The following is a 27,962-nucleotide window of genomic DNA, read 5'->3' on the forward strand; positions in this document are numbered from 1 at the left end:
GTCGCACTGCATTTCATGTCTCCACCGGCAGCGCAGTGCTGTGCTGCCTGAGCGTCGCGGGCTTTACCAGAGGGGTCTTTATTGGCCCCCTTGGTCTCTAGTCTCCAGCCTCTGCTTTTCTGCCATCTTGGGATTTGCACTCCTCCTCACGTTCCTGTGCCACTCGTACAAGCTGCCTGGCAGCACCACAAGTGGCGGACTCGTAACGGTCCAAAGCTGCTGCGACGTGCCCACGCCAAAGGCCCATACGGCTGCCAGTCTGCAGAGGGGTCCATCTGTCTGGCAACACCTGATCATTCCAAAGAAGAGCAGAGAGTCTGGAGGGCTGGGCGGACAAGTCGGCAGAGGCCTGCAGGCGATGGTTTTGCTCGATCGAGTCCGTGGTCTCCATTTGTGCTTTGGCACTGGTGCCCTCGACTCGGAGCTGCCGCTGCTCTCGTTTTGTAAAGTCAAAGTGGCACACACGGGACCTGTGACTTCATTTCAGGGCAGAGCCACAGGGACATTTAAGGTGACGAGGAGGGGGTGTGTGGTCTGCTCGAACCGCCGGGCACACGGTCAACCTGCACAAACGAGGTGAGTTGGCAGCAGGTGGGGCATCAACGGCACCCAGTGATTCAGCAGCTCATTTAGGATGAGTGCCCATCGCCTTTGTGAGGTTGGCTTTGATCAACAAAAGGTGATCAGAAAGTAAAGGGCACGCAAAGGGGGACTGGGGGCACAAACTTGGGTATGACGTGCTGGCACAGGGAGCTCCCGGCATCGCTGATGTTGTGGGCTGGAACGGTGGCACAGAGTGGGACAGCGGCCTACCAAGAAGTAAAGAGGGAGCAGCTCACTGGGCACAAATTTTGTACAAATGGCTAACAGAGCTGCAGCTTAGGTCGGGATGACAAGCAGGTGGATCATGCCACTGCACTGGCATCCCACTGTAGGTAATTTGTCCACAAAACCTTTAAAAGACCTTGGCACCCGATGTGTGGGTGGTGAATAAGAAAGAAGGGCTTCCCAGTTGGCCCGAAACTGGACAGGAAGCCATTGTAAGGCCACAAGGACCGGGGTTGAGCAGTCAGACTTTTCAGTTCTGGTAAGAAGAAATCGGGCAGCTTGAGAGGAGTGAGAATAAGGAAGAGGTGCCCACCTGGCAATGCCTAGACACACATGGCCAAACCTGACAGAGGCCATCTTGGGCAGGTCTGGTAAACCACAACTGCAGATTGTGGAAGGATTTCTGGGCATGCAGTAAAGTGGACTGCTAAACACCTTGCTGAGGTAGGAGGGGCACAGGGGTGGTGGTGAGCTGGGGTTTTTTGTCCCCATCACCCTTTTAGGGGTCTTCATGGTAACGCCGGCCATCAAGAACTGTGTCTCTGGTAACAGGAGGAATAACACAAGGTGGCAACACTCCTGTCGTACCACTTTAGGCTGTCCAAGTGCCTGAGGATGGCTCTGCCCGCTTGTCACCAGTGTCCCTGCCTGCTTTGTCTTCCTAAGGAATGTCATTTGGAAAGTGATGGTGGTGGGGGGTCGAGTCTGGACTGTCGGTCTGTCTGCCTGATCCGAGTGGCATAGACAGACATACTGCTGGAGTTCCATTTTACAAACACTTTTCAATAAAACTTGTTATCCTTTTTTTGCCTTTTTTTATCCAATGTTACCTGCTCTTTCTTTCTGCTACTCTGTGAAGCGCCTTGAGCATAGGAAAGGCGCTATATAAATAATAATAATAAATAATAATAATAATAATGTGTTCTTATTAAACCAAAGGCCAGCCCACCACAGGGAACCTGACCTGCATGTCTATGAGCAGAGAGAGGCTTTGCACCCCAGCCCCTCGCCTTGTCTCTAGACGGTATGGTGTGTGTGTGTGTGTGTGCGCGCCCCCAGGCCCTCCACAGCTCTCACCTGCATTATGCTTCTAACGTCGCTGGGCCACCCCATAATTGGCACTAAGCAGTACACCGCCGATTGTAAAGTAACGTGGACTGAAGGCGCGACTTGCAGCTAAAGAAGAGGAATCAGCGCCACGTTCACGCGCGTGCGCCGCGGTCAGCCGGACAATCCAACGAGCTTCTTGGAGGCGGCCCTCCGCACTCTGACGTCACTGAGCAGCAGTCAAGCCGCATTTCGGCCCAGCCCGCCTTGAGCCGCTAGAGGGCTCTGTTCCGCTCCGCCGGACTCTGCTGTCCAATGGGCGCGCCAACCCCGCCCGCGCAGGACGTGCGCGTCATGACGCAGCGGGTTTCCATTTTCACTGCGAGTTTCGGGGGAAACAACAACATGGATCCTGACATCGAGGAGAAGAGCCTGGAGCTGATGGTGAGTGCCGTGGCGGCCGCCGTACCGACACCTGGCTCGCGCCTTTTTTTTTTCTTTCTTTTTCTTTTCCCGAGGAAGCAGCCCGGACGCGACAGAGGCAAACCGGGCGGCGTAAGGGGAATCTCCGGGCTTCACTTTGAACTTCGTGTCGGGCGGGGAAAGTGCGCAGCTCCGCCTGGTGAACGTCTCACGCAGCAGGGCTGCTGTTGTCGCCCGGCCGACGGTAGGCTTCTTCGGGCCTGCGGCCGCCTTTCGCCTTATGACCGGCACGCCGTAGTGGCTCTGCCGGTGAGCCGCTTAAAAGGTTCGCATCGGAAGAAAGCCAGTCTCTTGCTCTTCTGCCGATCCCCGCAGAGGTGGGGGGGCTGGCCTCGTCGAGCCTGTGGGCGGCTCGCCGGTGGCCCTTCTTGAGGAGCCGCGGGCCCAGCGAGGGGGCGCCGTGGTTGTTTGTCGTAGCCATGGTGTCACCTGCCGCGGCGCGGCCTGGTGGTGTTCCGGGGGACCGGTTGGGCGCTTGTAGCACCGCATTCTTCTCGGGTATAGTCTGATTTTTCGTGTGTCGAAGGCCGCGCTTCGATGTGTAGTTTTCGAGGCATCAGTAGTGCTTGGGTTAAACGCCGTTACGCACTGGGCCGCAGCGCCGCTCGTTGCAGTGAGGAGCCGATGGGGTATGCGGGGGGTGGGGTGGGTTGGGATTCACGGGCTCGCCCCGCCTCGGCGCCGGCCTTGAGGCTTCTGCCTTGACATGCAGCGGAGGCTGGAAGCCGCCCCGACGTTTAATCTGGGCAAGGTCACTGAAAGCCGCGCCGCCAGGAGCGTCGATGGAAGCGCCAGCCTGAGGACCCCTCCCGTCTCACCTCCCCGGTTTACTTGAGCGCGAGTGCGGCGGCTGGCGGAGAGTCTTTGGAGCTCCTCGAGGGTCGGAGTCGAGTGGTCACACATGGGGACAGCCGAGGACGGTGACATTCTCACACGCTAGTGGCAGCCGGTGCGGTGGGGGCGTTTTGAAGTCGAGGTTAGGCCGATGACATTCGGTCCCGTTTGTGGATCCGTAAGAGCAACGGCCATGGGGGTGGCGTTAGCGGCCTAAAAAGTCTCGCTGGGCAGCAGGTCACCGCCTCGCCGTTCAAGTGTCGCCACTGAGCCCCTTGCGACCTCCTCGGTCAGTGACGTGACCGGCAGACGAGGCGAGTTGGCGCTGAGATTCACACCGACGTCTCCCCAGAGCCCCTCCTGGGCGCTTCACTGGCGTAGCTGGGGGGTCTTTGGTCAGCTGAGTAAAGGAGGCGACACGGTGGTCGTGCCCATGAAGAATGTGCACAGAGCGGTGGTCCGTACAAGTGGCACTTCAGCTGCGGAGTGAGTGGGGTGGTGGTGGCACTGCTGCTGGTTGGTCCTGAAATGTCACTGTGGAGGGGACCAAGGCCTGACGGGTGAAGGTGTGCCAGGCACCCCTCCATTGGTTCATGTAGCAGCGCCAATGGGTGAGTTGTAAGTGGGAGCCAAAACGTGAAGCCCTGAAGACGGGGAATTGCTGAGGTTTGGGCAACCGTCTGTAAAGACCCCCCAGTCCCCAAATCTTGACGGGACTCGTTTCACCCCAGCGGCTCGGGTTACTTGGCATTGGCATAGAGCGCTGGCACTGAATAGACACCAGACACGGTGATCATTCAAGCAGTGAGGGTGGGTGGCACATCTGCCGACGGTGACTTCTGGGCTCTCTTATCTTGGAGTGTGCCCACCTGGCAGTAAGGAAGAGGTGCCACCTGCTGAGACAGCCTGCCTACTGTAAGTTACCTCAATTTTTATTGTTCGCGTGACTCAAAGGGTCCCCACGACCATCGAGCCCCTCGGCCACCCGTCCACATCTCTCGTTTCACTGAAGTCGGCCCTTTTGAACTTGTCACCGTTACGGCCACCGGGGAAGTCCCTCAAGTGACGCTCACCCAAAGCCGTGGCTCCTGACCCCACTCGCCTCTGGGCGAAGGGTCAAGAGAACAAGTGGCGGCCTTCCTGAAAAGCGGCACAGAGCTGCCTGCCCCGGACGGGCACCGGCCCTCTGTTCCAAGGCGACTTGCCCGTGAGCCCCCCCAGCCTTCACCTCTATGGGCTGCTTCAGTGGTCCGAGTTCCCGTGTGAAGGCAGCGGGTGGCACCGTGTCGGCCTGTAGTGACGTGACTCAGGTGCCAATCTCCCGAGTGATCCTGGCCGCTGTTGGGCTCCTCCTGGCATCCCACTGTTTCCCACTCTTTGTCCTTGCAGCCCTCGCTTGGGCACCAAGTCTGCCAGGCCGTCTCAGAGCCTCCTCAATTCTAAAGACGGCTCCCCTGGCACGCTGTGACATCGCCCGGACTGCCAGGCTGACGTCACTGGCTGGAATGCGCGACTTCAGAGGTTGGCAGTGTGGAGTGAAGGCCGACGGGTGGGCAGAGTAGCCCTTGTTTTGTCTTGGGTGTTTGGTGCCACTCGGTAAAGTGTGTGCTGGACCTTCTCGGTGCCAGCAGCAAGCTTCTTGGTCGCCTGTGCTGTTCGGTGCCAGTGTGCTTCATTCTGATGTCCTTTCGATCTGCCTTGGCACTCTTGGCACCTTGGGTTGGTCGGTCTTTTCCATGCAATAGCAAGGCTCCTCTTTCTACCACGGGGTCGTCATTCTTTGGGTGCCATCTTGGTACTTCGGTTTGAAGCTCCAGAACTGCCCTGCTAATGCTGAGTGTCCCCAGTTGGTGTCACCTGGGATTCTTGCTGGCTTGTAACTGCACGTCACTGCTGGGACGGCCCGTTGGTTTGCTTGGTCCAGTGGTGCCCATTGTCATCGCTGAAGCGGGAGCCCTCTGCCCAGTGAGAGACGAGGCCACCCTGGAGCCGGCCAGCTCTCTCAAGGCTGACTGGTGCAAAGACAAACAAGGAGGGTCCGGCCAAGGGAAGGGACCCCCGTGTGTCTACAGGTTTCTGTGCCCACCGCCTTCACAATCTGCTCGTTGCTGGGTACTTGTAAAATGCTCTCCATCTTGGCAGCGAGCCCCTCAGACTCGGGCACAAATCGTGACGGCCAAGTTGTGCGTCTTAATCCGTCGTCGTTTCTCTTGACTCCAAGGAGCAGGCTGGGCAGGCGTTCGGCTGAGACCACCGGTGCAGCCCACCGTGTCCTCGCCATAGTGGGCTTTCTGCGTGTCACAAATGCTTTACCAGCCGAGTCGTGCCATGACTAGTGTGGCACATTCACGGCTGCACTTTAGTGCTCAGTGGAGTGAGAAGAAAATGGCGGAGGAAGCGCACGCATCTCGTGCTTGGGTAAACCAGCGCTGTGGGCACCTGAGGGGCACCCCTTTGTGAGCTTGTTGGGCACCCAGTGTGCTGCCAGCCGGCCTTCCAGTTCATCCCAAAGGGGGCTCAGGTAGGGCTGAGGTTGGGGGGGCTCTGTCCAGACCTGGCATTGTGCGCGGGGGCTCCGTCATGCTGAGCCCAAATCCTGCCATTGCCCCCTCATCGGCTAAGCTTTATAGTTGGCACCGTGCAGTCTGGGAGGTGGCATTCTTCCGAACCCAGGTGTGCCCTTCGTTGTGTGAAGTTCATCCTTCCAGAAACGGCGAGTCACGTGTGTTATGCCACTCTGGCTGAAGCTTGGCATTGACATGGTGGTCTTAGGTGTGACCATGGAAACCCATTTTGTGATTGTCTGAAGTGCTCCGTGATTGGCTCCTCATCTTCATCGTCCTCATTTAGCGGGTACCGTCGTAGTTCAGAGTTCATAAAACTTAAGTGGGGGGGTCAACAGGAAGGTGGGCAAGAAGCTGATTGGTGCCGGTGGTCCCGTGACGTGTAGCGCCGCTTAGCTGGCACCCCCTACGGGCAGCGTGGACTCGATGCCTGACCCGCTGGCCTCTCTTCGGTCACTGAAGCCGTCCTTCGAACGGGGCCGTTGTGTTTCAGGGGTCCTTAACGACCGTAGCTCAAGGTAACCGCTGCCCGTCCTTTGCCCCTCGGTCTGCGCCGTCTGCCATTTTTGATTTGTGACGTGGGGTGGGTGTGTGTGTGTGTGTGTGTGCCGACAGTGGGCCGGGGGTCCGCAGGCTGTCATTTGGTTAGTACCCTCTCCGTGTGCCAGATGGGGGATGTTTTCTATACAGGTGATGGCACCCTTGCCAGTTGTGTATTCTGCAAACCGCTTGATCCAAAGTCCTGCTTGTGTTTCCTTGTGGCAGCTGGTGGTCTGCACCTGCACTCGTGGCGCTCTTTGTGCCCGTCACATTCCCATCATTACTGCTTGCTGGGATCGGTCCCTGCCACCCTGCCCTGGTTAAGAGCACTGATGGATGAATAAAGGCGGGCGTCTGTCAATTGTGACTCCTAAAGTGAAAACAGTGGAGAACGCAGGAGCGGGCAACAGTTGGCACATAAGAAATTGGGCACTCATGACTGCCACTCAAAGCATGGTAGGTTTATTATTGTTATAGTTTTTGGTCCCGAGGCCACTAAATGACCATTGGTGACATTAAAAAGCTCCGTAGAAGGACCTCAAAACCAGTGCCAGGACAATCGGGATGTTCCCTTAACAAGAAGCCCCCAGCGGGTGGGCATAGAGTGTGGCCTGAGACGGAGGGCCACCACGTCACCTGTCGTGTGTTGTGCTGTGAAGGTCCTTGTTGGAGCCCCTTGTGACGGTGGCATGGCGTCTTTGTGACGAGGAGCGTCGCCGTGTTGGTGCTGCCCGACTCCATTAGTGGCACGGACAGCCGAGCTCCATCTTGGTCTCTCGAACTGAAGGCCCGCAGTCTATGGTGGCAGCGGCCGCTTCTGCCGCCTTTCCATGTCTGTCTCTGTTCTTGGGTGGCGTTGTTTGACTTGCCAGCCAGCGGGCCTCTTTACAAGGTGGCGAGTGGGTTTTTATGCGGAGGGTGCAGGCCTGGGGCGGGTGCTGATCTAACCCCCGGTTTGGTTTGTTCTATTTGCACTAATGTGCCAGGCAATGAGGTGTCCTGGTGTGTGCCCTCGGTCTCTTGAGGTGCAGGCTGGCATAGATGATTAAAGGCTGCTGGGAAAGCTCACACCGCTAAGGGGCATGCGCAGTGTGCCCATACTGAACTGTGACAACAGCAGGGCATCGAATCGCAAAGCAAGCGAGGAGGAGACGCCAGCGGCGGTGTTGGCAGTGGGAGGAAGAGGAGATGCCGTGGGCTTATCTCGTATTCAGCTGGGCACCGCGTGGGCTCTTTTTAAAACGCGTTGTGTTGGTGAGGCTCAGAAAGTGGACCACCAGACAGAGGCAGTATGGGGGTCCCAGTGGGACGTTCGAGCTGCTGCTTTCATGGCCGTCGGCTTCCATGATGATGATGATGTGAGGAGCCTGCCGCTGCCACCTAGCAGGGTGGCACTGGGTCCTTGTGTGTTGCTGACGTGAGTGGAGGCGCAGTCTGCTGCTTGCGCATGTCACGGCAGGATGGCACCCGTCATGCTTGCATGTTCTCACCCAGCGAGTGTGCCAGCGCACGTCCTGCATGACCGCTTTCTGCGGGCACCTCGCTAAACTGCATGTGACCAGACACGTTTGGGTAGGCGTCCAGCTGAGCGTGGCGTGCGCAGGCCATCCGTGGGTAGGGAGAAGGTGGATGGGCCGGGCACGGGAATAGGAGCCCACGCCTGTGGCCCCTTCATCTGGAGGGCAGGGTGGGGTTCGGGGGCGGAGTGGTGGGCGCAGGAGGAGCACCTGGAAGGTGCCAGCCTGTGGACGCTCGGCCGCTTTTTGTGCCCGTCATTGCGTGGCTCTAACTGCCTCTTCTCTCCCTTCCTCTCTTTTGTCCTCCTGCAGTGTTCTGTGCCCAGGTCTTTGTGGCTAGGCTGCTCCAACCTGGCAGAGAGCATGTGCGCGCTGAGGTGCCTGCAGAGCATGCCCAGTGTCCGGTGTCTCCAGGTGCCTCTCTATTTTCCTTGTTGTGTTGTAACCTCAAGACTCTGCCAGTGCCTGCCTGCTTGCCCGCTTGCCCGTGTGAGTGAGATCGAGTGCATGTGAGTGACCTTGGCAGCTTTCTTGGCCTGGGCAGACGCTTTGGACTAACTTGCCTTGCATGCCTGTGCTTTTCTGCATGAGGGTGTTGATGCCCATGCCCGCTGTTTAGCTTTGGTCCCTGCACGTTCAGGGTGGCTCTCCTCTGGGTGTCCAGGAGGTACGAGGGAGGCGCTGGTGTTTTGGGCCTGTGCCAGCTACGGCGTTGCTCTTAGATGCCCTCCTCGGTGGTCCTAGAGGGCTGCAGTGCGGGGTCCTCCGGCTCCCTGTTTTTACTGCTGAAGGTACACTTGGCTACTAAGACTCGGTGACCCTGGCGGCACTCGTTGGCGGGCATCCCACGTCGCCCTCGGATGCCTGGATAGGAATCTCCGGAAATGACTGCCCAGACGTCTCGCTCGGCCCGGCGGATTGTCCGGGTTTACCCGGTGGGCGTTCATCCACCATCTTGTGTGGCACATTTGTGGCAAACACACCCACGAGTGGGCATTGGAGCCAAGCTGGGTGCATACGGGGATCTCGGATTGGTGAGCATTTCTCCAAAACTCCGGTGACCAAGCGTTGGGGTCGCCACAGGGCATGTCTGGGTACCTGGGTTGAAGAGTGGGCACTCGGCCCTCGCTGCCTTCACTCCTGCCCTGTGATCGCCGTGGCTTTTGTGATCACATGACAATTGGTACGCCAGCGTGAATGAGCGCCATCCCTTTGGGACATCCTGCCATTTGTGGCGTGACGGAATTTAAACGGAGCGCGATTGGTCATGCCATGTGATGTCCTTGGAGCAGCAGCTCGGGTGCCATGGTGCCCTAATGGCGGGTCCATCTCCACCCATTCGTGAGCATGTCGTTGGCGAGGGCTTAGCCAGCGGTACTGGGGTGGTAACGGCTCTGATGATGGTTACTGTGCCCCCTTTGCCACCCCTTCTGAGGTGTGCGCTTTGAGTCTGCCTGCATATGCGTGTGCTGGCACCGGGGGGGCCCACGCTGGTTTTCGTTGTCCTTCGAGGGTCTCCGCTCGTTTACTAAAACTCTGTACCAGTAATATGTGGGATCACCTGATTTACACACACATTGGTGGCAGTTGTGTCCCCGTGGCTTGTTAGAGCAGGGTGCCCACTTGGAGCTGTTTGGGTTTAGAGCCAATGGTGCCATCTGCTGTGACATTGACAAGTGGTGTGTGTGCCTGGCAGGTGATGGGGGGTAATGGGTGGCACCTTTTGTTGGGTGAATTTTGGTGTTGCGGACCCTGCAGACAGTGACAGCGGTTAATGGCTGATGAACGCCCCACGTGCCCCCCAGTGTCGTCCGTCCTTTGTCTTACGATATGATGGCGGTGCCTGCCTGCTGCCCGTTCTGTCCATTTGTCTCATTAACACCTTTGCTGTCCCCAACAGCTGGTCTGGGGGTCATCTCTGTAGACGTGGCATCAACTGCGGCCATGCCAGCCCCCTCAGGCCGGCCGGCCGGCCTCCCTGGGGAAGCCAGTGCAGCTGTTTGACACGACTGAGGTGGGAGTGGTGCCAGGTGGCTGGGTCATTCCCGGTGTCCTTTATCAATTGTCAAGTGGCGGGTTGCAGAAGACCTCGGTGGGGTGGCGGGCAGGCCGGCCAGCAGGCTTTTGTTTCCTAATATATGGGGGTGGGTGCCTGTCGTCACAGGCGTGAATTGTTGTGTGTGAGCGGTGACCCTGGGTAGTGCACATGTGCCCATCTTGGTGCCAGGCCTCCCACCTTCATCCCAGTTTGTGGCCCGAGACACTTGAGATGCTCGCCTGCATTCCTGCCGGCCATTAGGCCTTGGCACCCTATGCCCGTTTCAGCTGACGGGTAAGGACTGGGAGGTAGAACACATCGCCCACCAGTTACCCCTGCCTGCTTTCCAGCCATCGCTGTCCCGTAATCGCTAAGTGATTGCCAGCTGGGATTTGGATGCCCTTCCCGGGAAGTGGGTGGTCCTGCTGCTGGCGGAGCTTGGTGACCCCCTTGTATTAGGCACTGGAGAGCAGTGCTGGCCCCAGCTATCACCTCTGTGCCATCTTTAGGCTGCCAAGCTGCAGGTCAAGTGAGGGTCCTGCATGCCCACCGGTTCCCCTGCCCGCTCTTTGCCTCAGTGTTGCCCATTTCTGCTGCCCTGTCTGGCTGTGCCCGTCCCCATTTTTGTTTGTCATGTCTGTTTGCTTTGTCTTGCTCTGGCCCTCTGGTGTGCCATGCCTGTGTTGCCCCCTCCGGCCGTCTGCGTGCCACCGCTCGCTCTTGATGTCTCACTTTGCCTCTTTCTCTCTCGCAGAATACGTCAGTAATGGAAGCGCAGAATGAAGATGACTCTCCTAAGAAGACCACCGTGTTTCAGGTGGGTGCCCACGCCTTTCCATCCCCAGCAGAACGCGTGAGAGTGGTGGCTGTCATGTGACGTCTCGGAGGACGCCTGGCTGGATGGTGGGCGGGCGGGCACGTGTGCCCAGAGACTGCCCAGCTGTGTGTGCGTGTGTTTGTGTACGGGCGCGTGAGAGACGATCCTGAAGGTTTCGATGCGCCTTTGCTTTCGATATCCTGGGAAGTCTCGCTGGTGTTGCTGATGCCGACCTGCTGTTGTGATTTTCGTCAGCCTGGCATACCGACTGAGCCCCCCCTCGACAGCCCCGTTGCCGTGGGTCCGGAGGGTCCAAAGCGATGCGTCACATTTCAATAAAAACTCGACTTTCACTCGGGGAGAGCGGCGTGACACGGGCACTTCTATCTGCTGGCCATTGGCATCTCCTTTGAATTGTGCGTGTTGCTGGGCGCTGCTCTTGATCGTGTGTGTGACCCGCGGTGTCTCCATTGCATTGCTCAAGTTAAAGATGGCAGCCCCACCCACGTGCTGCTGACTGAATGGTTGCCCCTCTCTGAAGCTCAAAGTAAGTCGTGTCGTTCGGCCTCCTCGTGGTCACCGTGTCGCGGGCTGGGTGAACTGCCCACTTTCACTCCTGGCTTTCCTGGAATGCTGTTACCGGACGGCTCAGTCACCTTTGTGCGTAAGTGAAGGTGGGACGACATTTGGATTGAAGGCCTTGCCAGCTTGCCCTCTTTCGATGGGGTGGCGTCTTGTGACCGACTTTTGACAGAATTGTTTCCGAGTCGTGCCGTGCCATAGACACCACAGGCATCTTGGCAGACTGGTGTAATAAATACATTGAATTTGCCTAAAGGGCGGATGCCACCATACCTTTAATGCCACCCACGGGCCAGCGCTTATGGGTTACCTGGTGGGGTCTGCCCTCTAATATACCCTCGCTCTACTGAGGTGCCCTTTGGTGACTTTTGGGTTTTCTGGCACACTGCGTTTGATTCAACTTTGAAATGTTCACGTGGTGCCCCGATGCCAGCCTGCTGCGGTCGCATGGCTCGCCGCTCCAGAGGGAGGGTGACTCTAACTTGTCAGGCAGTTTAAATGTCACTTTTTAATGTTGTTGTTTGATTCTCTCGCCTTAGACCACCAATGGGCCTTCCTCAGTGATCGTGTCTCGAAAACGCCCCTCCGAAGGAAATTACGAGAAGGAGAAGGACGTGTGCATCAAGTTTTTTGACCAGTGGTCCGAATCCGACCAAGTGGAGTTTGTAGAGCACCTCATATCTCGCATGTGTCACTATCAGCATGGTCACATCAACTCGTACCTGAAGCCCATGTTGCAGAGGGACTTCATCACTGCCCTTCCAGGTAAGACCCTGTTGGCACACTTCATTAGCTCAGTCCCTGCTTGAGGTTCAAAGAAGCCAGTGGGCTCGGAGAAAGAAATGTGGCGCAGGATGGCAGTGCCACTTGGCTATCTAACCAGAAGAGGCGTGCAGTAGTCGCGTGCGTATGGCGAGCATCTGTCACGTGAGTCGTAAATCGGAACTGACGGCAGGATTCAAATGATGGCCACGCTGCAAGTGGGCCCACCACACGTGCCCGCAGCCAGACTGGCACCCACAGATGCCCTCCTCTCACCTTAGGGGATTATTCTTGAAAAGTGCAGACACTTGAATTTCGTTCACTTTTGGGCTGGCACTGTAATTAAAGCCGTCAGATCAAAGACAAATGTACCCCCGATTTGTTTAAAGATCAAAGTAACTTGGATGCCAACAGTCGGTTGTCTGTCTTTGTGGTGATTTCTTTGTCGTTGGGTTCCGTCTAGTCCTCGGTGAGGCTGCCCTATGAGTTCTGCCAGCTCTTTCAGACGGTCTGTAGGCCGTCTGGTGCGGTTGGCACTCGCAGATTGCTTTATACTTCACTAACTGCCCCGCGTGGCATCGTCCGCATGGTAGTGAAATGGGACAAACTTTAAAAAGACCAATAAACAAACGGGTATCACTAGCTAAGTGGAGGCAAGGTGCGCTCCAACACATGGCAACAGGTAGAGCGACTCGAACGGAGGTTGGCACGTGAGTGGGGAGAGCTGCCCGGCTCCGCACTCCTGACGTCACGCATGCCCCTCTCTCGGATTAGTGTGAATAAAGCGCTCCTGCAAGCGAACTCTGATTCTTAGTGCAATGAAGCAGAATGTTCAAGAATATTCTAGAAAAGTAACTCGATCTCAGTCTGTGAAAAGCAAGCAGACAGACGGACGGACGTTGGATTTTATAAATTTAGAGATGACGAGGTAAACTTGTGTGGTGGTTCTGCGTCTGTAAAGCATGACATGCTTCTGATGTGCCGTTTAGTACGTGCCAGTGAACACTGGCACTCTGAGGGTGGCATGGTCTGGAGTCTGTGCAGGCCCAAAGTGACTTGAAGCCCGTCCTGCTTTACAAACTGTACGTAAGCAGGATTCAGTTAGCGTTGGGAACCCTTGTACCAAATTTCTTGAAGATGGGCCCATAGGTAACAAAGACCGTAGAAAGTTCAATATGGCGGCCGACAGTGGCATGATACCACTGAAATAAGTACGTACATCGGATTTGGTTAGCGCAGGGAAGCCGCCTACCAAATTTCGTGAAGATGGGGCCATGAATAAGAAAGTTTAACATGCCGGACGTTGTCGATGATGATAACGTGTGACTGCTCGATAATTCAATGCATGAACAAGGACATGCGACTGGCAGCGAGTGCCCTCTGTTTAATGTTGGTGGTTCTGCACAGCTGGCGTCTCTTTTCTCTAATGCATTCCCAGTCACTTCCACTCACTCCTTCATGCTCTTCCCGTCTCCTGTATAAGGAGAACATTCCGGTCACGTACTGATTTACTTTCTCCGTTGTGTGCCCAGCCCCTCTTTTTCGACAGATGGGACTATCAGGGCACCCCTAATGAAGATGGACGGACAGCGTGCAGACCACGGTTGGGCGCGGCCCTTAGGATGCTGGCCGTGTTCTACTGATTTGATTTACTACACCTTCGGGACCATCCATATGGCAAAGGTGGTGACGGGTTGGCAGAGTGGGATGGCGGGTGTTACTCATGAAAATACAGCAAGGAAGGAGAGTCGGTGGATCGGTAGGCTGGCAGCACCTTAAGGGGCGTTAAGGTGGACGTTGAGAGGATCGGGGTGTGGGGTTGGCGTAGACCCCTCACCTGGTAGGTTGGGTGTCAAAAAATGAAGTTAATACAGAAGAGAAGAGACCCTCTTCACAGAGCCAGGTGGCCAGTCTGTCATGGCCGCCTCAGAATGCCAAATCCTCAACGTCCACATAGGAGCAGACAGATTTACCCAGAGTCCTGTTAACCTCGGCCAACATTCGCCTCCCGCTATTGGCCCTTCCATAGCTGAGTCCATGCTGGGCCAGCCAATCGGATGAAAGGACCCCTCTACCTGAGGATTCCAGTGCTGCTTGATCAGAGCTGACTTTTCCATAGGCAGCAGAGCGGAGGCACCGAGTGGCACCTGTGGGTACCGCGAACAGAAACAGAACAGGCAGGTGTTAATAACCGATGTCATTACTTCTACCAGGGGTGGCCAAGCTCTGACCCTGGGGAGCCACCAGACTAAGCAGTTGAGGGTTTAAAATCTTAACAAGCGAGACAACCAAAATGAAGAAGAGAAGTGCCACTTGAGCAGCGAGGGCTTCATCACGAAGCCTTTGGGTTGGAACCGAAACCTGAAGCCACTGCGGCCCTCCGGGACCAGCGTTGGTTTAAAGGGTCTGGGTCATTAATAGCAAATCAATGAAATGAGCTGATTGGTAGCAAAAACGAGTCGCTAATCACGGAAATGAGGGTTAGTAGCCAGTGTGGCCCTCTGGGGTGGCAGACTTGTACTTCAGTGCTGCTGACAAACACACACACACACAGCGCCAGTCCGTCAGCGGCTCTACTCGGGGTCCACTAAACTGAAGGCTTCAGCCTGACCTCTTAGAGGAGCGGCTGGACCCCCTGGAAGTAGTCCTTGGCGTCCTAAGTGCTTGTAGAGAAGGAGAAGTTCAGATAAGTAAGCCGGACCCTCGGCCATGTAAGGCTTTGTATGTTAAGATGGGGGGCAGCGCAGCGTGACGCTTTAAGAGCCGGCCTGGCGCCTTTACGTTGTCTCGTTCTTGTAGTAATTCCTGCAGCAGCATTTTGAATGAACTGAAAGCTACTAAAAATAAAGTCATCCTCTCGGCCCGTCAGATGCGTTGTGTTGGGCAGAGTCGGTCTTTGAAATGCCAGGCGTCTGGGAGACAAAGTAGTGAGGGTCAGATTCGGACATTTGGCGAGGCTGCTTGTCTGGAGAGGGACAGCGAGTGTTGGCATTTCGCTTTAAAAACTTGGCCCCCTTTGGCTCACAATGAACGTGACCAAATTGGCCTTTCTGGCACATGGCAGTCCAAGGGAAGGAGACCTACCAAGGCAGCAGTGCCCTTTAGCCCAGGTGAGAGGTTTGTCACTTGGAACCTCTTGGGGGGTGTCGGCCGATCACAGTTTAGGCTTTACTGTGTCAGTACTGGCCAGTCACGCTCCATTTGGCCAGAGGGTGTCTGTGTAAAATGACAAGTAAGTGGCATTTGACCACCTGATGCCACCTGCTCTCGCTCAGAGTTTGTCCAAATGTTGAAATGCATTATCAGGCGTAAGAAAACATGCAGTGAGTGAGCAGTGCCAGTCAATCGGTACAAGGATTTCATGACTCGGGTAGGGAAAGCGACTGTCATGTTGGGCGCATTTAACGTCAGCGTGCGTAACTCTGGCCTCGGTGTCCAGTAAGGCTCGTCACAATTCGTCATCACCGTGACGCTGGTCCGACGTAACAAAACCTTCTGCTTTCCTGCCAGTTGGAGTGACTTCAGTGAAGATGCTGCTTCCTGGATGAATGCGTAGGAATGTCATTGGATTGTTTTACTTCCCAGTGCTGGGGGGTTGATTTTGGACTTCTGACATAAAAGTCCGCAGTGGTCTCGAGCTCCATTACACACATGGCCTTGTGGTCTCGTAAAGCCTCCGTCGAGTGGCTGTTGTGCTGCTGTAAGGCGTTTAGGGAACAGTGGGCTGTGTGTGTGTGTGTGCGCCTATGGTGGCCACTAGGTGGCAGCTGAAACCTCATTAGTGAAAGGAGTGGAACTTCAACTCCTCCTTGAAATTGGGGTGGGGGGCTGAGTGTGTGAGAGAGAGAGAGAGAGTGAAAGTGAGTGTGTGTGTGTGACTGAGAGTGAGTGAGAGTGTGTGTGTGTGTGAGAGAGAGAGAGAGAGAGTGTGAAAGTGTGTGTGAGAGTGTGTGTGCGCGTGCGTGTGTTCATTCATTTGGGTCCCCAGCCCAGAGCCACTAAAGTTTAAGGCAGACACAGATTGTGGAGACCCAGCCGAGGTGGTGGTGGTGGTTGTTGTTGCTGCTGCCCCCCAGGTAAGTCCACCTGTAATTGTTAATCGGCTGATCATTCCTGGATTATTCCGTGTGATGAACAGACGGCTGTCGCAGACATTGCAGTAACTCGAGTCCTCCATGCCTTTGCCTTGCCAGCCTTTTTTATTTTCTGTTTTCTGTCTCCCCCCTCCACAGCCCAGGGCTTGGACCACATAGCTGAGAACATCCTCTCTTTCCTCGACGCGCGGTCTCTCTGTGCCGCCGAGCTGGTGTGTAAGGAGTGGCAGCGTGTCATCTCTGAAGGCATGCTGTGGAAGAAGCTGATCGAGCGGATGGTGCGCACAGACCCCCTTTGGAAGGGCCTTTCCGAGAGGCACCAGTGGTAAGCGTTTCAGGGCGGCGAAAACACTGCTGCTGTGACGTAGGCGATGAGAGTTGTGGGCCAGTGGGAACAGCGCACGTCGCACTGCAGGCTGGCATGAGCTGAGAAAACAGCAAATGGCCGAAGCAGCGAGCCGCTGCGCCTCGCGTCCTCGTCCTTGACCTGCCTGCCTAACCTGCGTGCCTGTTTGTGGCCAGTTTTTCCCTTTTCTGATGTTTAAACTAATGTTAATATGTAATGGCCCCTGTTTCACTGCATCAAAGTGGCTGCCAGTGTGTCGGCGCCAACAGCCGGAGCCCCGGTAAGCACTAAAGGACTGGCAGCGCCCAAGAGAAGGGCGTGGGCGGCCACATGTCCACCTGCTAGTGCGTGTGATGAAGAGCGGTCTGCCGTCGGTGAGGCGCCTCGCGCTGTCACGTACCAAGGATGATTCGAGTGTTCGTTTAAACTCTTAACATTTTCCTCTTGCAGGGAGAAGTATCTCTTCAAAAACAGAACGACGGAGATCCCACCCAACTCCTACTACAGATCCCTGTACCCTAAAATTATTCAGGACATTGAGGTATGCTTTTTATAGTCTTCGTCACAACAGCCGACCCTCCTCTTTCCAGGCTTAAACGGGTGTTTGTGCCCAGAAGTACAAATGGTAACTGGAAAGGGCAACAGGATTAGAGCCAACGTGGGGGTAACGTGGGTAAACAAACGCGAGACGAGTCAAAATTGAACTTCAGGGCCAAATGTTTGATGACCAAGGAAACTGCGAAGCCCACCCTAAGCACCCTGAGAATTCACAGCACGAGAGTAACCTGTGGGTCACCGAGTACAAGACTCGATGTGCCCGAATGAGGAAAGGCCTGCTGGCCTCCTAAGGTGATGATGCGGCAGACGTGTTGAAGTGTGGCGCTTTGCGGGGTCCACTGGGGGCTCGCAGGCTTTTTGTGTTGGTGCTGAAGTCACAGTTTGGCCCACTGATGTGACTTCTGGAAATTGAGAAGAGCTGCACTAGGAACCATTTAAGTTAAATAGGAGTGGGCGCAGAACTCGGAGTGAGGTGGGCTTTCAGTCGCTTTCCACACCCACCGGATTGTTCCTTTAGCTGTGAAGATTGTAAAGATTGAATTTTTAACACTTGGAAGCACTTTGGCTCCCTGTTATGTCTACGTAACACTTGAGACCTGTCACTTGAAACGAAGATTTAAAGATTAAAAGAATCCCAGTACACCCCAGAGCTCTCGGTTTGCACCACCACTGTAGCATGAGCCGTTTCAAACGAGATGCCCAACAAAGTGGCCCGAGGACGTAAGTGACCACCATCTGCAGCCATCGGTAATGTCACAATAAAGCCACCCTCAAGGCAGCAGGGACCTGCTTGTGTCACACGCTTAAAAACTAGAAAAGTGATGACAAGTTGGAGGCAACGTTGGCTCAAATGTCACTTTTCTTGTGCGTTCCACACCCCTGATGCCACGACTGTTTTTATTTGACAGGTCAGCCCCCCACAGCCCCCTGTTGCAGTGCTGTGAAGTCCAGAACTCGCTTCACGTTCAGTTCACAGATTGAAATGAGTAAAGTCGCGTTCACAGGTCATCACTTCATGTTCGCTTAAGGAGTCGGAGTAGATGAACTAGGAGTTTACGTTTTTCAAATTTTCATGTCTTATACGAGTAGGCTCTTGGCGTTCTTGAGTAAGTCCAATATTTATGATGACTTTTTATTTAAATACATTTTATGTTCTACCCAGCAACAAGCACATTATCACCATATGCGGTCAAAAAGGAAATGAAATAGACATCTAAATGACCGCTCTGTTTGCCGCTGTGTGACACAAATGGTGACACTGGAGCCAGCCTGTAGGCGAATGAACCTCAAAATTCACGTCACATATTGCGCGTCCGTCCGTCCATCCATCCATCCGTCCAGTATCCAACCAGCTATATCCTAACTACAGGGTCACGGGGGTCTGCTGGAGCCAATCCCAGCCAACACAGGGCGCAAGGCAGGAAACAAACCCTGGGCAGGGTGCCAGCCCACCACAGTATTGCGTGTCCAACGGAGAAAAAATGTCAAATGGCCTCGGAATTGCAACGTTTTCCTAAAAGCAGAAGCAGAGCTTCACCACGTGCTCATGTCAGCCTGGGTGACACAGACGGGGGCGATTAGAGTTGACGTTATTTTTTCCCAAATACAAATAAATGGCAAAACGTTCATACAAACTAAATCTTTGTAAAAATCCGCCATTTGTGCTTATCTGAATTTCGGATTCGGCTCCACTCCTACTTGACGTCTCAGTTGGACCTAAAGCAGACCCCGAATGTCGCCTACAAGTGAACTCGCTCACGTCCGAGGTCTTCACTTGCAAATACGTTAAGTTCAGCGTCCTTAGAAACTGAGCCCGTTCAGTGAGGGCGCTCTCTTGATCGGCTCTAGTTCATGCACAACACTGCTCTGTTGGGTCCTCAGAAACGTGCCAAGCCACAGTGTAGGGGCAGGGTGTGGGCTCCAGCGACCCCCAAGTACATTCGGAATATTATTTATTTATTGTATTTATTTGCTGAAAGCTTAACATTTGGTCATCGTGTATGAATGTCTGAACCGGAAATCGGATCCAAGTGCCCATTCGATGTACAGGCTGGCATACATAATGGGCATGGTGCAGTAGGGTAGCTGGAGTACTCTTGTCCTCCATGCACACTTGTTCTGTAGGCCTGGAGCAGGCAGTCGCTTTAAAAAGCGAGAAGATGAATTGACAAATGGCCACCGACAGTAAAGCATGAGGACTGCTGCACATTTAGTTTACGGCTTTTACACGATATGAGCCAGCATACCAGCAGCCGCCCGTAGGGAGTGCCCTACAAGAGCGATGAGCCTTTAAACGGGACTCGGGTGCCGCGATTGACAGGGCAGCCATTTTCATGCAGTGCCAGTCAATGTAAATGCGTCAAGGAGCCCCAGATCTCGGGAATAAGCTTTGGGGAACGTCAAGTGTCCATCCGTTGGGTGTGTTTGAGAAAGTAAATTTAGCGTGCCAGGGTAATTGGAGACGATGGGCATGTTCTCGTCAAAGCTGTCAAGATCGGCCACTGGAAAGAACTTTTCACTCTCGCACTGTGTGGCCAGAGTTATGCGGAACCCAAGTTAGGGTTCGGGTTTCTCATTATTAACAGGAACATAAAGTGAAGCGCATGGCCATTGAATGACCAGCATTGGCAGTAGGGTGGGCTGTACTGAAAGCCCAGTGCCTTTGTTATAGGATGCCAACTGTTCTTTATTGTTGGCACGTGAAGTTCCATTAAGTGGACTAATCTCCAGCTTTGAATGTCGGTTAAGTTGGGCCGTTGTCGTAGTTGAGACGTCGCCAGGTACAACTCTCGTGTATGTGTGGCACACACTTGCTTCGCTTCACGTTCTCGCCTCGGAGGTGTCAGTCCACCCGCCGACCTGACTGCTTTGGATCGTTTCCTCCGCACCCTTACGAACTGGCGTTTGGCACACGTTTTAAATCTCTGATGTAAGGGAGCTCTTAGGTGCCACTTTAAGGGTGAATGGCCTGACATTGTACAGTTTAGGTTGCGTCATTGTCACAAGGGCTATTCAGGAATGAAGGTGGCTTTCATTTCTTAGGCAGCTTATTTGTGTGCAACCCCAGAAGGGTTTTGAAAGCCACCCCTGGTGAAGATTCCTCATTGAACTTTGAGGCACACGTTTAAATGTGCCAAACCTAATCTCAAATCACAATGTCACCATTTTATATCTGAGAAGTGACCTGCTGACGTTTTGTGTTTCAGACAATTGAGGCAAACTGGCGCTGTGGGCGGCATAACTTGCAGCGTATTCAGTGCCGCTCCGAAAACAGCAAAGGCGTGTACTGTCTGCAGTACGATGACGACAAGATCATCAGTGGTCTGCGCGACAATTCTATTAAGGTGGGATAAGGGTGAGGGTGAGGGTTCGCGCTGCCCTCTGCTCTTTGGAGACGGTCTCCCTGATGTTGCGTTTGTCATTGTAGATTTGGGACAAGCAAACACTTGAATGTCTGAAGATACTCACCGGGCATACTGGCTCAGTACTTTGCCTACAGTATGACGAGAGGGTCATTGTGACGGGCTCTTCTGACTCCACTGTGCGGTAAGTTCCTTGAACCCGAGGCCACAAGGCGGACTCAATGAGCAGGCTCACTCTCGGGATTGTTCAGATGGTGGCTTTGGGTTTTGGCACCATTTGTGTCAGCAAGTGCAGTTTTTTTTTGATGAAGGTGATGCCTTTCTGGAAAAGTGTCGTCTGATCGCTCATTTATTATGATTGGCAGCATTTCGGTCTTCTGAAGGCCAAGTGAGGGGCACACGGACAAACGCAGGCGACCTGAAGTAGAGGTGGGCTTGGCATTGGGAGACAAACTGCCCTGTGGGAATGGGGTAAGGACCCCAGAGTACCCTGTCAATGTCCTTATTTAGGACCTACGCAAGGATACGGTGACAGCTAAGAGCCAATGGGTGTGGGCGCACACTGCTTTCCTGCATCATTACACCAGGTAGACCTGCTCCTGATGCCCGCCCAGTGCCAGTCCACAGCAGTCCAGAACAAGTTGCTGTCCATGTGTTCTCTCATATCTGGCTATAGGTGCATTGATCTGTGCCCGGCCGTCAGGTGTGATGGCGCCATTGTGTCTGAGAAGGGTCCTGGTGCAGCCTGCAATACGTATGGCATAAGTCAGGTAATGCCCACAATGTCCATCACAAAATGCCCTCCTCCAACCCTAATCTTTACCATAGTGTGACGGGTCCCTAACGTTAATCGTAGTCTAAGGAGTTATTCTGAACAGTCAGCATGGGTTCAGAAGAGGGAGGTCGTGTTTTACTAACATGTTGGAATTCTATGAGGAGGCAACAAAAGGATACGATCAAAGTGGAGCTTATGATATTATTTATCTGGACTTTCAGAAAGCATTTGATAAGGTGCCACATGAGAGGTTGGGCATCAAGTTAAAAGAAGTGGGAGTTCAGGGTGATGTTTTTAGATGGGTGCAGAATTGGCTCAGACACAGGAAGCAGAGGGTGATGGTTGAGGAACCTCATCAGAACTGGCCGATGTTAAGAGTGGTGACCAGCAGGGGGCAGTGCTAGGGCCGCTGCTATTTTTAATATATATAAATGATTTAGATAGGAATATAAGTAACAAGCTGGTTAAGTTTGCAGATGATACCAAGATAGGTGGATTAGCAGATAATTTGGAATCCGTTATATCATTACAGAAGGACTTGGATAGCATACAGGCTTGGGCAGATTTGTGGCAGATGAAATTTAATGTCAGTAAATGTAAAGTATTACACATAGGAAGTAAAAATATTAGGTTTGAATACACAATGGGCGGTCGGAAAATCGAGAGTACACCTTATGAGAAGGATTTAGGAGTCATAGTGGACTCTAAGCTATCAACTTCCAAACAGTGTTCAGAAGCCATTAAGAAGGCTAACAGAATGTTAGGTTATATAGCGCCTTGATCTGTGGAGTACAAGTCCAAGGAGGGTCTGCTCAACCTTTATAATGCACTGGTGAGGCCTCATCTTGAGTACTGTGTGCAGTTTTGGTCTCCAGGCTACAAAAAGGACATAGCAGCACTAGAAAAGGTCCAGAGAAGAGCGACTAGGCTGATTCCAGGTCTACAGGGGTTGAATTATGAGGAAAGATTAAAAGAGCTGAGCCTTTACAGTTTAAGCAAAAGAAGATTAAGAGGTGACATGATTGAAGTGTTTAAAATTATGAAGGGAATTAGTACAGTGGATCGAGACTTGTTATTTTAAAATGAGCTCATCAAGAACACGGGGACACAGTTGGAAACTTGTTAAGGGTAAATTTCGCACAAACATTAGGAAGTTTTTCTTTACACAAAGAACGATAGACACTTGGAATAAGCGACCAAGTAGTGTGGTAGACAGTAAGACGTTAGGGACTTTCAAAACTCGACTTGATGTTTTCTTGGAGGAAACAAGTGGATAGGACTGGCGAGCTGTGTTGGGCTGAATGGCCTGTTCTCGTCTAGATTGTTCTAATTCTAATGTGATGGGTGATACGTGACTGGCGGCGGTTGGGGATGTTGGTCCTTGCGAGTGACCTCGTAGGTACTGCGCTCTTCCCGTTTGCCTGAGTCGGTCCTGCATTACCTGTAACGCTCATATGGCCTTAGTGGTGACTTGACTTGACGTTCCTGTGTCCGCACTGGGCACTTCTTAAAAAGAGTCTGCAAGGGCCAGCAGATGACCTTCAGTGTTTGTTGTGCTAATACAGTCATGATGCCCGTGTCTGTGCCATCACAGAGTGACGCACGTCTCCACTAGAGATGTGACCGTGCCGTTTAAGGTGACAGGAAGGCACGCAGAGCGGGTCGTGGCGCGGCCCTCGGTTTATTCGCTCAGGAATGTGTAACACAAGTAATGACATTCCAGTTAAGCCAGCAGCTGTGATGAGATGACAAGAATTCAGAGGGTCACAGCACTTCATTACTGGGAAGCGTCCCTAGATGACAGGAGCATGTCACCCTCCTCCTCCTCCTCCTTTACACAGACTGGCGTGCTGTAGTTGTGCTTCTGGGCTTGGGCGTGTTAAGCAGCCGTGGCTGTCCCTAGCCTTGTTTTTAGGCACCTTGAACCTGTGCTTTTGGGCGCAACTCTTTGGTCACCGAGCATCTTGATGAATCGGTTGTTGTCTTTGTTCTCTGCAGCGTTTGGGATGTCAACACCGGCGAAGTTCTCAATACACTAATCCACCATAATGAAGCTGTTCTGCATCTACGCTTCTGTAACGGGCTGATGGTAACCTGCTCAAAAGATCGTTCAATCGCGGTTTGGGACATGGCCTCTCCTACTGATATCAGCTTGCGACGTGTCCTAGTAGGCCATCGTGCTGCCGTCAACGTGGTGGACTTTGACGACAAATACATTGTTTCTGCATCGGGGGACCGCACGATCAAGGTAACGTTTGAACGATCTTCTCTTGTCAAAGTGAGTGGACGATGCCAGGCCTCTGCTGGTGAGCCGCTTCACGTGGCCACTAGAAGCTTTGGCTTGAATCTGCTTGGCTCTCTCTAACCTTTCATTAGCCGTCCCTAATCGTTGGAATTTTGTCAACCTGACCATTTTGTGTGACCCCTCGTGTCTGATGCCCCTTCTGTTGTTCCTACGCAGGTGTGGAGCACAAGCACGTGTGAGTTTGTGCGCACGCTCAATGGCCACAAGCGGGGCATCGCCTGCCTGCAGTACAGAGACCGCCTAGTGGTCAGCGGCTCATCGGACAACACAATCAGGTCAGTGCGTCCCTTCTGCCAGATTTTAGCATTGATGCCATCTCGCGTTAAACCAAAGGGGAGAAGATGTTGTCGTGTCAGATTTGGGCAGACAGCGTGCCAGTGTTTTTTTTTTTTTTAAGTCTTTCGTCGACGAGAGGATAGAAAGGTGACTCCTGTGTCTGCTTTCAGGCTGTGGGACATCGAGTGTGGCGCCTGCCTGCGAGTCCTGGAGGGCCACGAGGAGCTAGTGAGGTGTATCCGCTTCGACAACAAGCGCATTGTCAGCGGGGCCTACGATGGGTAAGTCGGGACCCTCTGCCAGCCTGACGAGTCACAGGTGGTCTGTCGCACTTGGTCTGTAATAATTGTTTTTTGTTTCTCTCCCAGTAAAATTAAAGTTTGGGACTTGCAGGCGGCACTGGACCCGAGGGCACCGGCGAGCACACTGTGTCTGCGGACTCTGGTGGCAAGTATTGCATTTGTGACTGTGCCGTGTGTGTGTGTGGCCAGCAGAGGGGGCTGTCGCACTAAACATCCTCCTCAAAAGCGTGAAGTGCGCAGAGCAGCGGACTACGTCACTCGGCTGCCCCCCACGTCGTCATCAGCCTGCTAAAGTGGGCTTCTTCATGCATCCATGTGCTTTGGAATAAGGGGCGAGTTTAGGCTGCCATTGTGGCGTACGGTCCGTTACTTGATGTTTGTGTTTGCTCGGGTGAGGTGAGGTGAGGTTAGGTGATGAGGCCGCGTCCTAATAAAACGCGTGGCGGTACTCGGCGGCTCTCGCCCAGCACTAGCGGCCCCCTTCTTTTGTCACGCTGCCCAGGCGTTTAGCTTGCTTGTTTTCTTGAAGGTGACCAGATGGACTCTGCTTATTTTGAACATCTTCACCAAAGAAGTGAACTCGATTCAAGGACTCCGTGTGCCGCCCCCCTTGCCGTGCCTTGTGGCCCATCTGGCAGTTAGCTGTTTTGCAGATGGCTGCTGAAGCTCCCGAGTGCTGGCAGTTTGAAATCCTGAAGCAGTGAGGGCCCCGCCGCCGTTGGCGTGATGGACGGCGAGCCAGATGAGTCATGGCACCAGCGGACATTTTGTGTCCCTCCAGATGACCGAGTTAGGGTTCACACGCTGAACAGGTTGAATGTCCGACTCGGAGTTGGAAAGGCATTTCTTAGCTAGCGCTGGAGCCAGTTAAGTCATTGCTGCTGACAGGAACAGGCGCTCGTTTCTCGGTCACCGCGCTGGCCCACAGCTTTGACAGCTGAACGAGTGCCAGACCTTTAGTACAGAAGGGAAGGGAAGGGGGGGACGCTGCTCTAAGAAACGAGCCCCCTCTGGGATGTCTGTGTGCTGAGAGAGCTCCTGGATGTGAGGTGGCGTTGACCCTGCCCTGTGTGTGTGCCCGTGTGTGTGTGTGTGTGTGCGTGCGCGCGCCCGCGGTTTCCACATTCATTAATTTGACGGTGTTTGAAGTCTCCGCTGTGGTTTTCAGCCACTCCAAAGACATTACATGCCTGTTGTGGTATGTCTGTCAGCTGCCCCGGCATACCTGATTTATTCTCGCACGCTTCTGGTAAACTCGCTTTACGATCTCGGGGTCCTGCCCGGGTCACGCCGCACGTCGGGTCGCTCTTATCGATGTGGCGAAGGGCACCTTCTAACGTCTCCTCTTCTTCCCGATACGCAGGAGCACTCGGGCCGCGTCTTCAGGCTCCAGTTTGACGAGTTCCAGATCATCAGCAGCTCCCACGATGACACTATCCTGATCTGGGACTTCTTGAACGTCTCGCCCAATATCGCCTCCAACGGACAGAATGAAGGACGCTCGCCCTCCCGCACCTACACGTACATCTCTAGATAACAGACTGCAACCCCCGGCAGGTATGGACCCCCAGCCCCCCATCGGGGAGCGTGCGCTCTGCCTCGGCCGGCAGGCACGCCCGCTTTAAGGCCCACGTAAGACGGGGTCGCACGAGGTCTCTGACGCCCGCTTTTTGTCTTCCAGGGGGTCGGATCTCTGTGGACGACGACACTGAAGCTTGGTGTCCTCTCTGCCAATGGGAAGGTCGATCTCTTGGTTTACTGGGGGCGAGCGGAGATGCACATGCGGGACACGTTCTCCTTTTTCGGCCCCACCTTGTTTGTGTTGTTCTTCAAAGAGAATTGAGCTGCGGACGTTTCAATGTACTCTTCCTTTGCTGCCTCCAGACGACGATCCGAAGTGACTGGCATTTGACCCTTGACCCCGCCGCCATGCCTTTGCTTTGTGTGTTGTGCTACCTTGAGAGCCTCAACACAGGATGGGCAGTTGAATAGACAGAATGCCCTTGGCACCCACCCGGCCCGGAAGGACTGGCTCTGAGCCGTGCCGTGGGGGGGGGTTGCCCCCTTTGCCCCTTGTGGTGCTGTGCACTCCTCTTCAAGCTTTAGAATTCCTCGGGGCAGCAAGGTCTGAACATTTCGGTTTTGGGGGCCGCGCAGGCCTCAAGTGACATCTCCAGAGCTTTAAGTCCTCGAGACTCCTCAGATATGCAAGACCTTGCGGCTGTCGGGCCCGGAGGAGCCTCGCCAGTGGGCACCGCGTGCTGCTGCTGCTGCTGCAAGGCCCCGCCATCCCGGTCCCGGACGGAGACCTCCGCTCCTTGCACTTTTTTTTTTTTTTATATAAACGGTTTCTTCAGGAGTGCATGTCGGATCATCTGTGAAGAAAATTGGATTTGTCAAGGGGTCCTCTTTCTTTTTTTAATTTTGTTTTAAATGTACTAATGAGGGAGGCGGTGGTCTCGTCTCGTAGTTTTACATGAGCTGTAATGTCAGGCCCAGTTTAGCTGTAAACACGTCTTGTCAAAAAATGGTGTTGTATATGGAAATCTTTTTTAAATCTTATTATTTGAAAAGAATAAAAGTACTTGACTGTATTACAGGTGGGCTGTCAAAGCAGGTGGAGGTCCCGTGAGGAAGAGGAGGCGCTGTCACGCCAGGTACTGGGGGCTTAGGGCCGAGCGGGCGTCGCCCTTGACTTTGTGCCCGGCGAGCGAGCGGGTGGGTGGGGTTTTTGCGGCGCGGAGCCCCCGTCTTCTCACATCTTCTTCAGTTTCGCTCTCTCCCGGCGGCCAAAGGCGGCGCAGACGTCTGTTTTGTCTAACTTTGTGTCGGTGCAGCGCCCGATGTGAGCTACACCTCCATGATACCGGCCTAGAGGATGTGAATGTGAGGATCGCCGTTTCACATCGTGGCACACGCGCCGGAGGATTGCTGGAAAAATACACATTGCTTAATCCGAGCCCAAATTCCTGGCTTTGCTCGAGTCCAAGGGAAACTTTTTGCAGCAGCAGCTGTTTTGCACGGCTTGGACTCGACAGAGCAGCTGCTAGCGGGGATACCTGGTGCCCCGACGGCACATCTGTCGCGCCGTTGGCATAGGCTGGCGAGTGCCCGCCGGGCTGCACTTTGTGCTCGAGTTGACGTTTGGCTTTGGTGAAATCCTCCGTTGGAACTTTGGGGGGAATCAAAGTAAAACTATGTGGGTCACTGCGGTGCCACCCGTCTGGTGGCCTTTATTTTAGTTTTCTTTGTTGCAAACCTCCCTCTTTCTGCAGCCTGGCCCTGGCTGGCCTCATGCCCACTGCAGACCTTCAGCAAGTTGTGGAATTACATGGAGCTCTATCAACAAACCAGGCTTTCGTCTCGGCCCACTTGGGTACACTACGCTGCCCTTGAAATGAAAGCCTTTAGATCTCAGAAGCCACTACTGCGTTAGTGCCCGTCATGGTGTTGTCATCATCGCTCACTCTGGCAGCACCCTAACCCTAGCAGAATCAGTTAAGTGAGCCCGGCCTTACTGAATGAGAGCAGCAGGACGGGCCCGCCATTGCATGTGCCTGGACCACCCAGTTGACCAAGCAGTGCCAGGCATTCCAAAACAAACTGGCACTTAGCAGAGATTAGGTCAAGGACCCCCCTCGTGGCTGTATCAATGAGTGTGACCCTCGCTGGTCAGCAAGTTGGCATGATGGCTTCGCTGCAGTGACAAAGTGCCAGTGTTCATCTCTTCTTGCGTCCATGTTGCCCGCACAGCCACTGTTTGCCCGATGTCCTCTGTGGTGAGCACATTCCTTGTCTTCTGTCTCTCCCTCTCTCTGCTCAGTGCTGCTTGCCAGCCCCACAAGCCAAGCGGAATGCCATCTTGGTTGGGCAAACGTGGCGTGCAGCAACTGTAGAGGCAGGTGCCTTTCTTTTACAGGACTTGTTTTATC

At 54.0% G+C, this 27,962-nt stretch overlaps 1 protein-coding gene across 3 annotated transcripts; it reads left to right on the forward strand.

Annotated features, from left to right (window-relative positions):
- The first annotated feature begins 2,189 nt into the window (after positions 1 to 2,189).
- LOC120542001 (F-box/WD repeat-containing protein 11) lies at positions 2,190 to 26,622 on the forward strand. Of its 3 annotated transcripts, XM_039774071.1 has the most exons (14): positions 2,190 to 2,319; positions 8,126 to 8,227; positions 10,606 to 10,668; positions 11,790 to 12,015; positions 16,245 to 16,431; positions 16,903 to 16,993; positions 20,217 to 20,354; positions 20,438 to 20,556; positions 23,146 to 23,395; positions 23,609 to 23,727; positions 23,899 to 24,009; positions 24,097 to 24,175; positions 25,394 to 25,587; positions 25,712 to 26,622. In XM_039774071.1, the coding sequence occupies exons 1-13, from the start codon at positions 2,191 to 2,193 to the stop codon at positions 25,565 to 25,567; spliced, it is 1,788 nt and encodes a 595-aa protein (XP_039630005.1). In that variant the 5' UTR covers position 2,190; the 3' UTR covers positions 25,568 to 25,587; positions 25,712 to 26,622. The 3 variants fall into 3 exon arrangements, with proteins under 3 accessions (XP_039630005.1, XP_039630006.1, XP_039630007.1); XM_039774072.1 differs by lacking the exon at positions 8,126 to 8,227 and having other exon boundaries at positions 2,195 to 2,319; XM_039774073.1 differs by lacking the exons at positions 2,190 to 2,319; positions 8,126 to 8,227 and adding an exon at positions 2,444 to 2,542.
- The last annotated feature ends 1,340 nt before the right edge of the window (positions 26,623 to 27,962 follow it).

The sequence above is a fragment of the Polypterus senegalus genome, chromosome 13, assembly GCF_016835505.1.
Source record: "Polypterus senegalus isolate Bchr_013 chromosome 13, ASM1683550v1, whole genome shotgun sequence".
NCBI classification, from domain to species: domain Eukaryota; kingdom Metazoa; phylum Chordata; class Cladistia; order Polypteriformes; family Polypteridae; genus Polypterus; species Polypterus senegalus.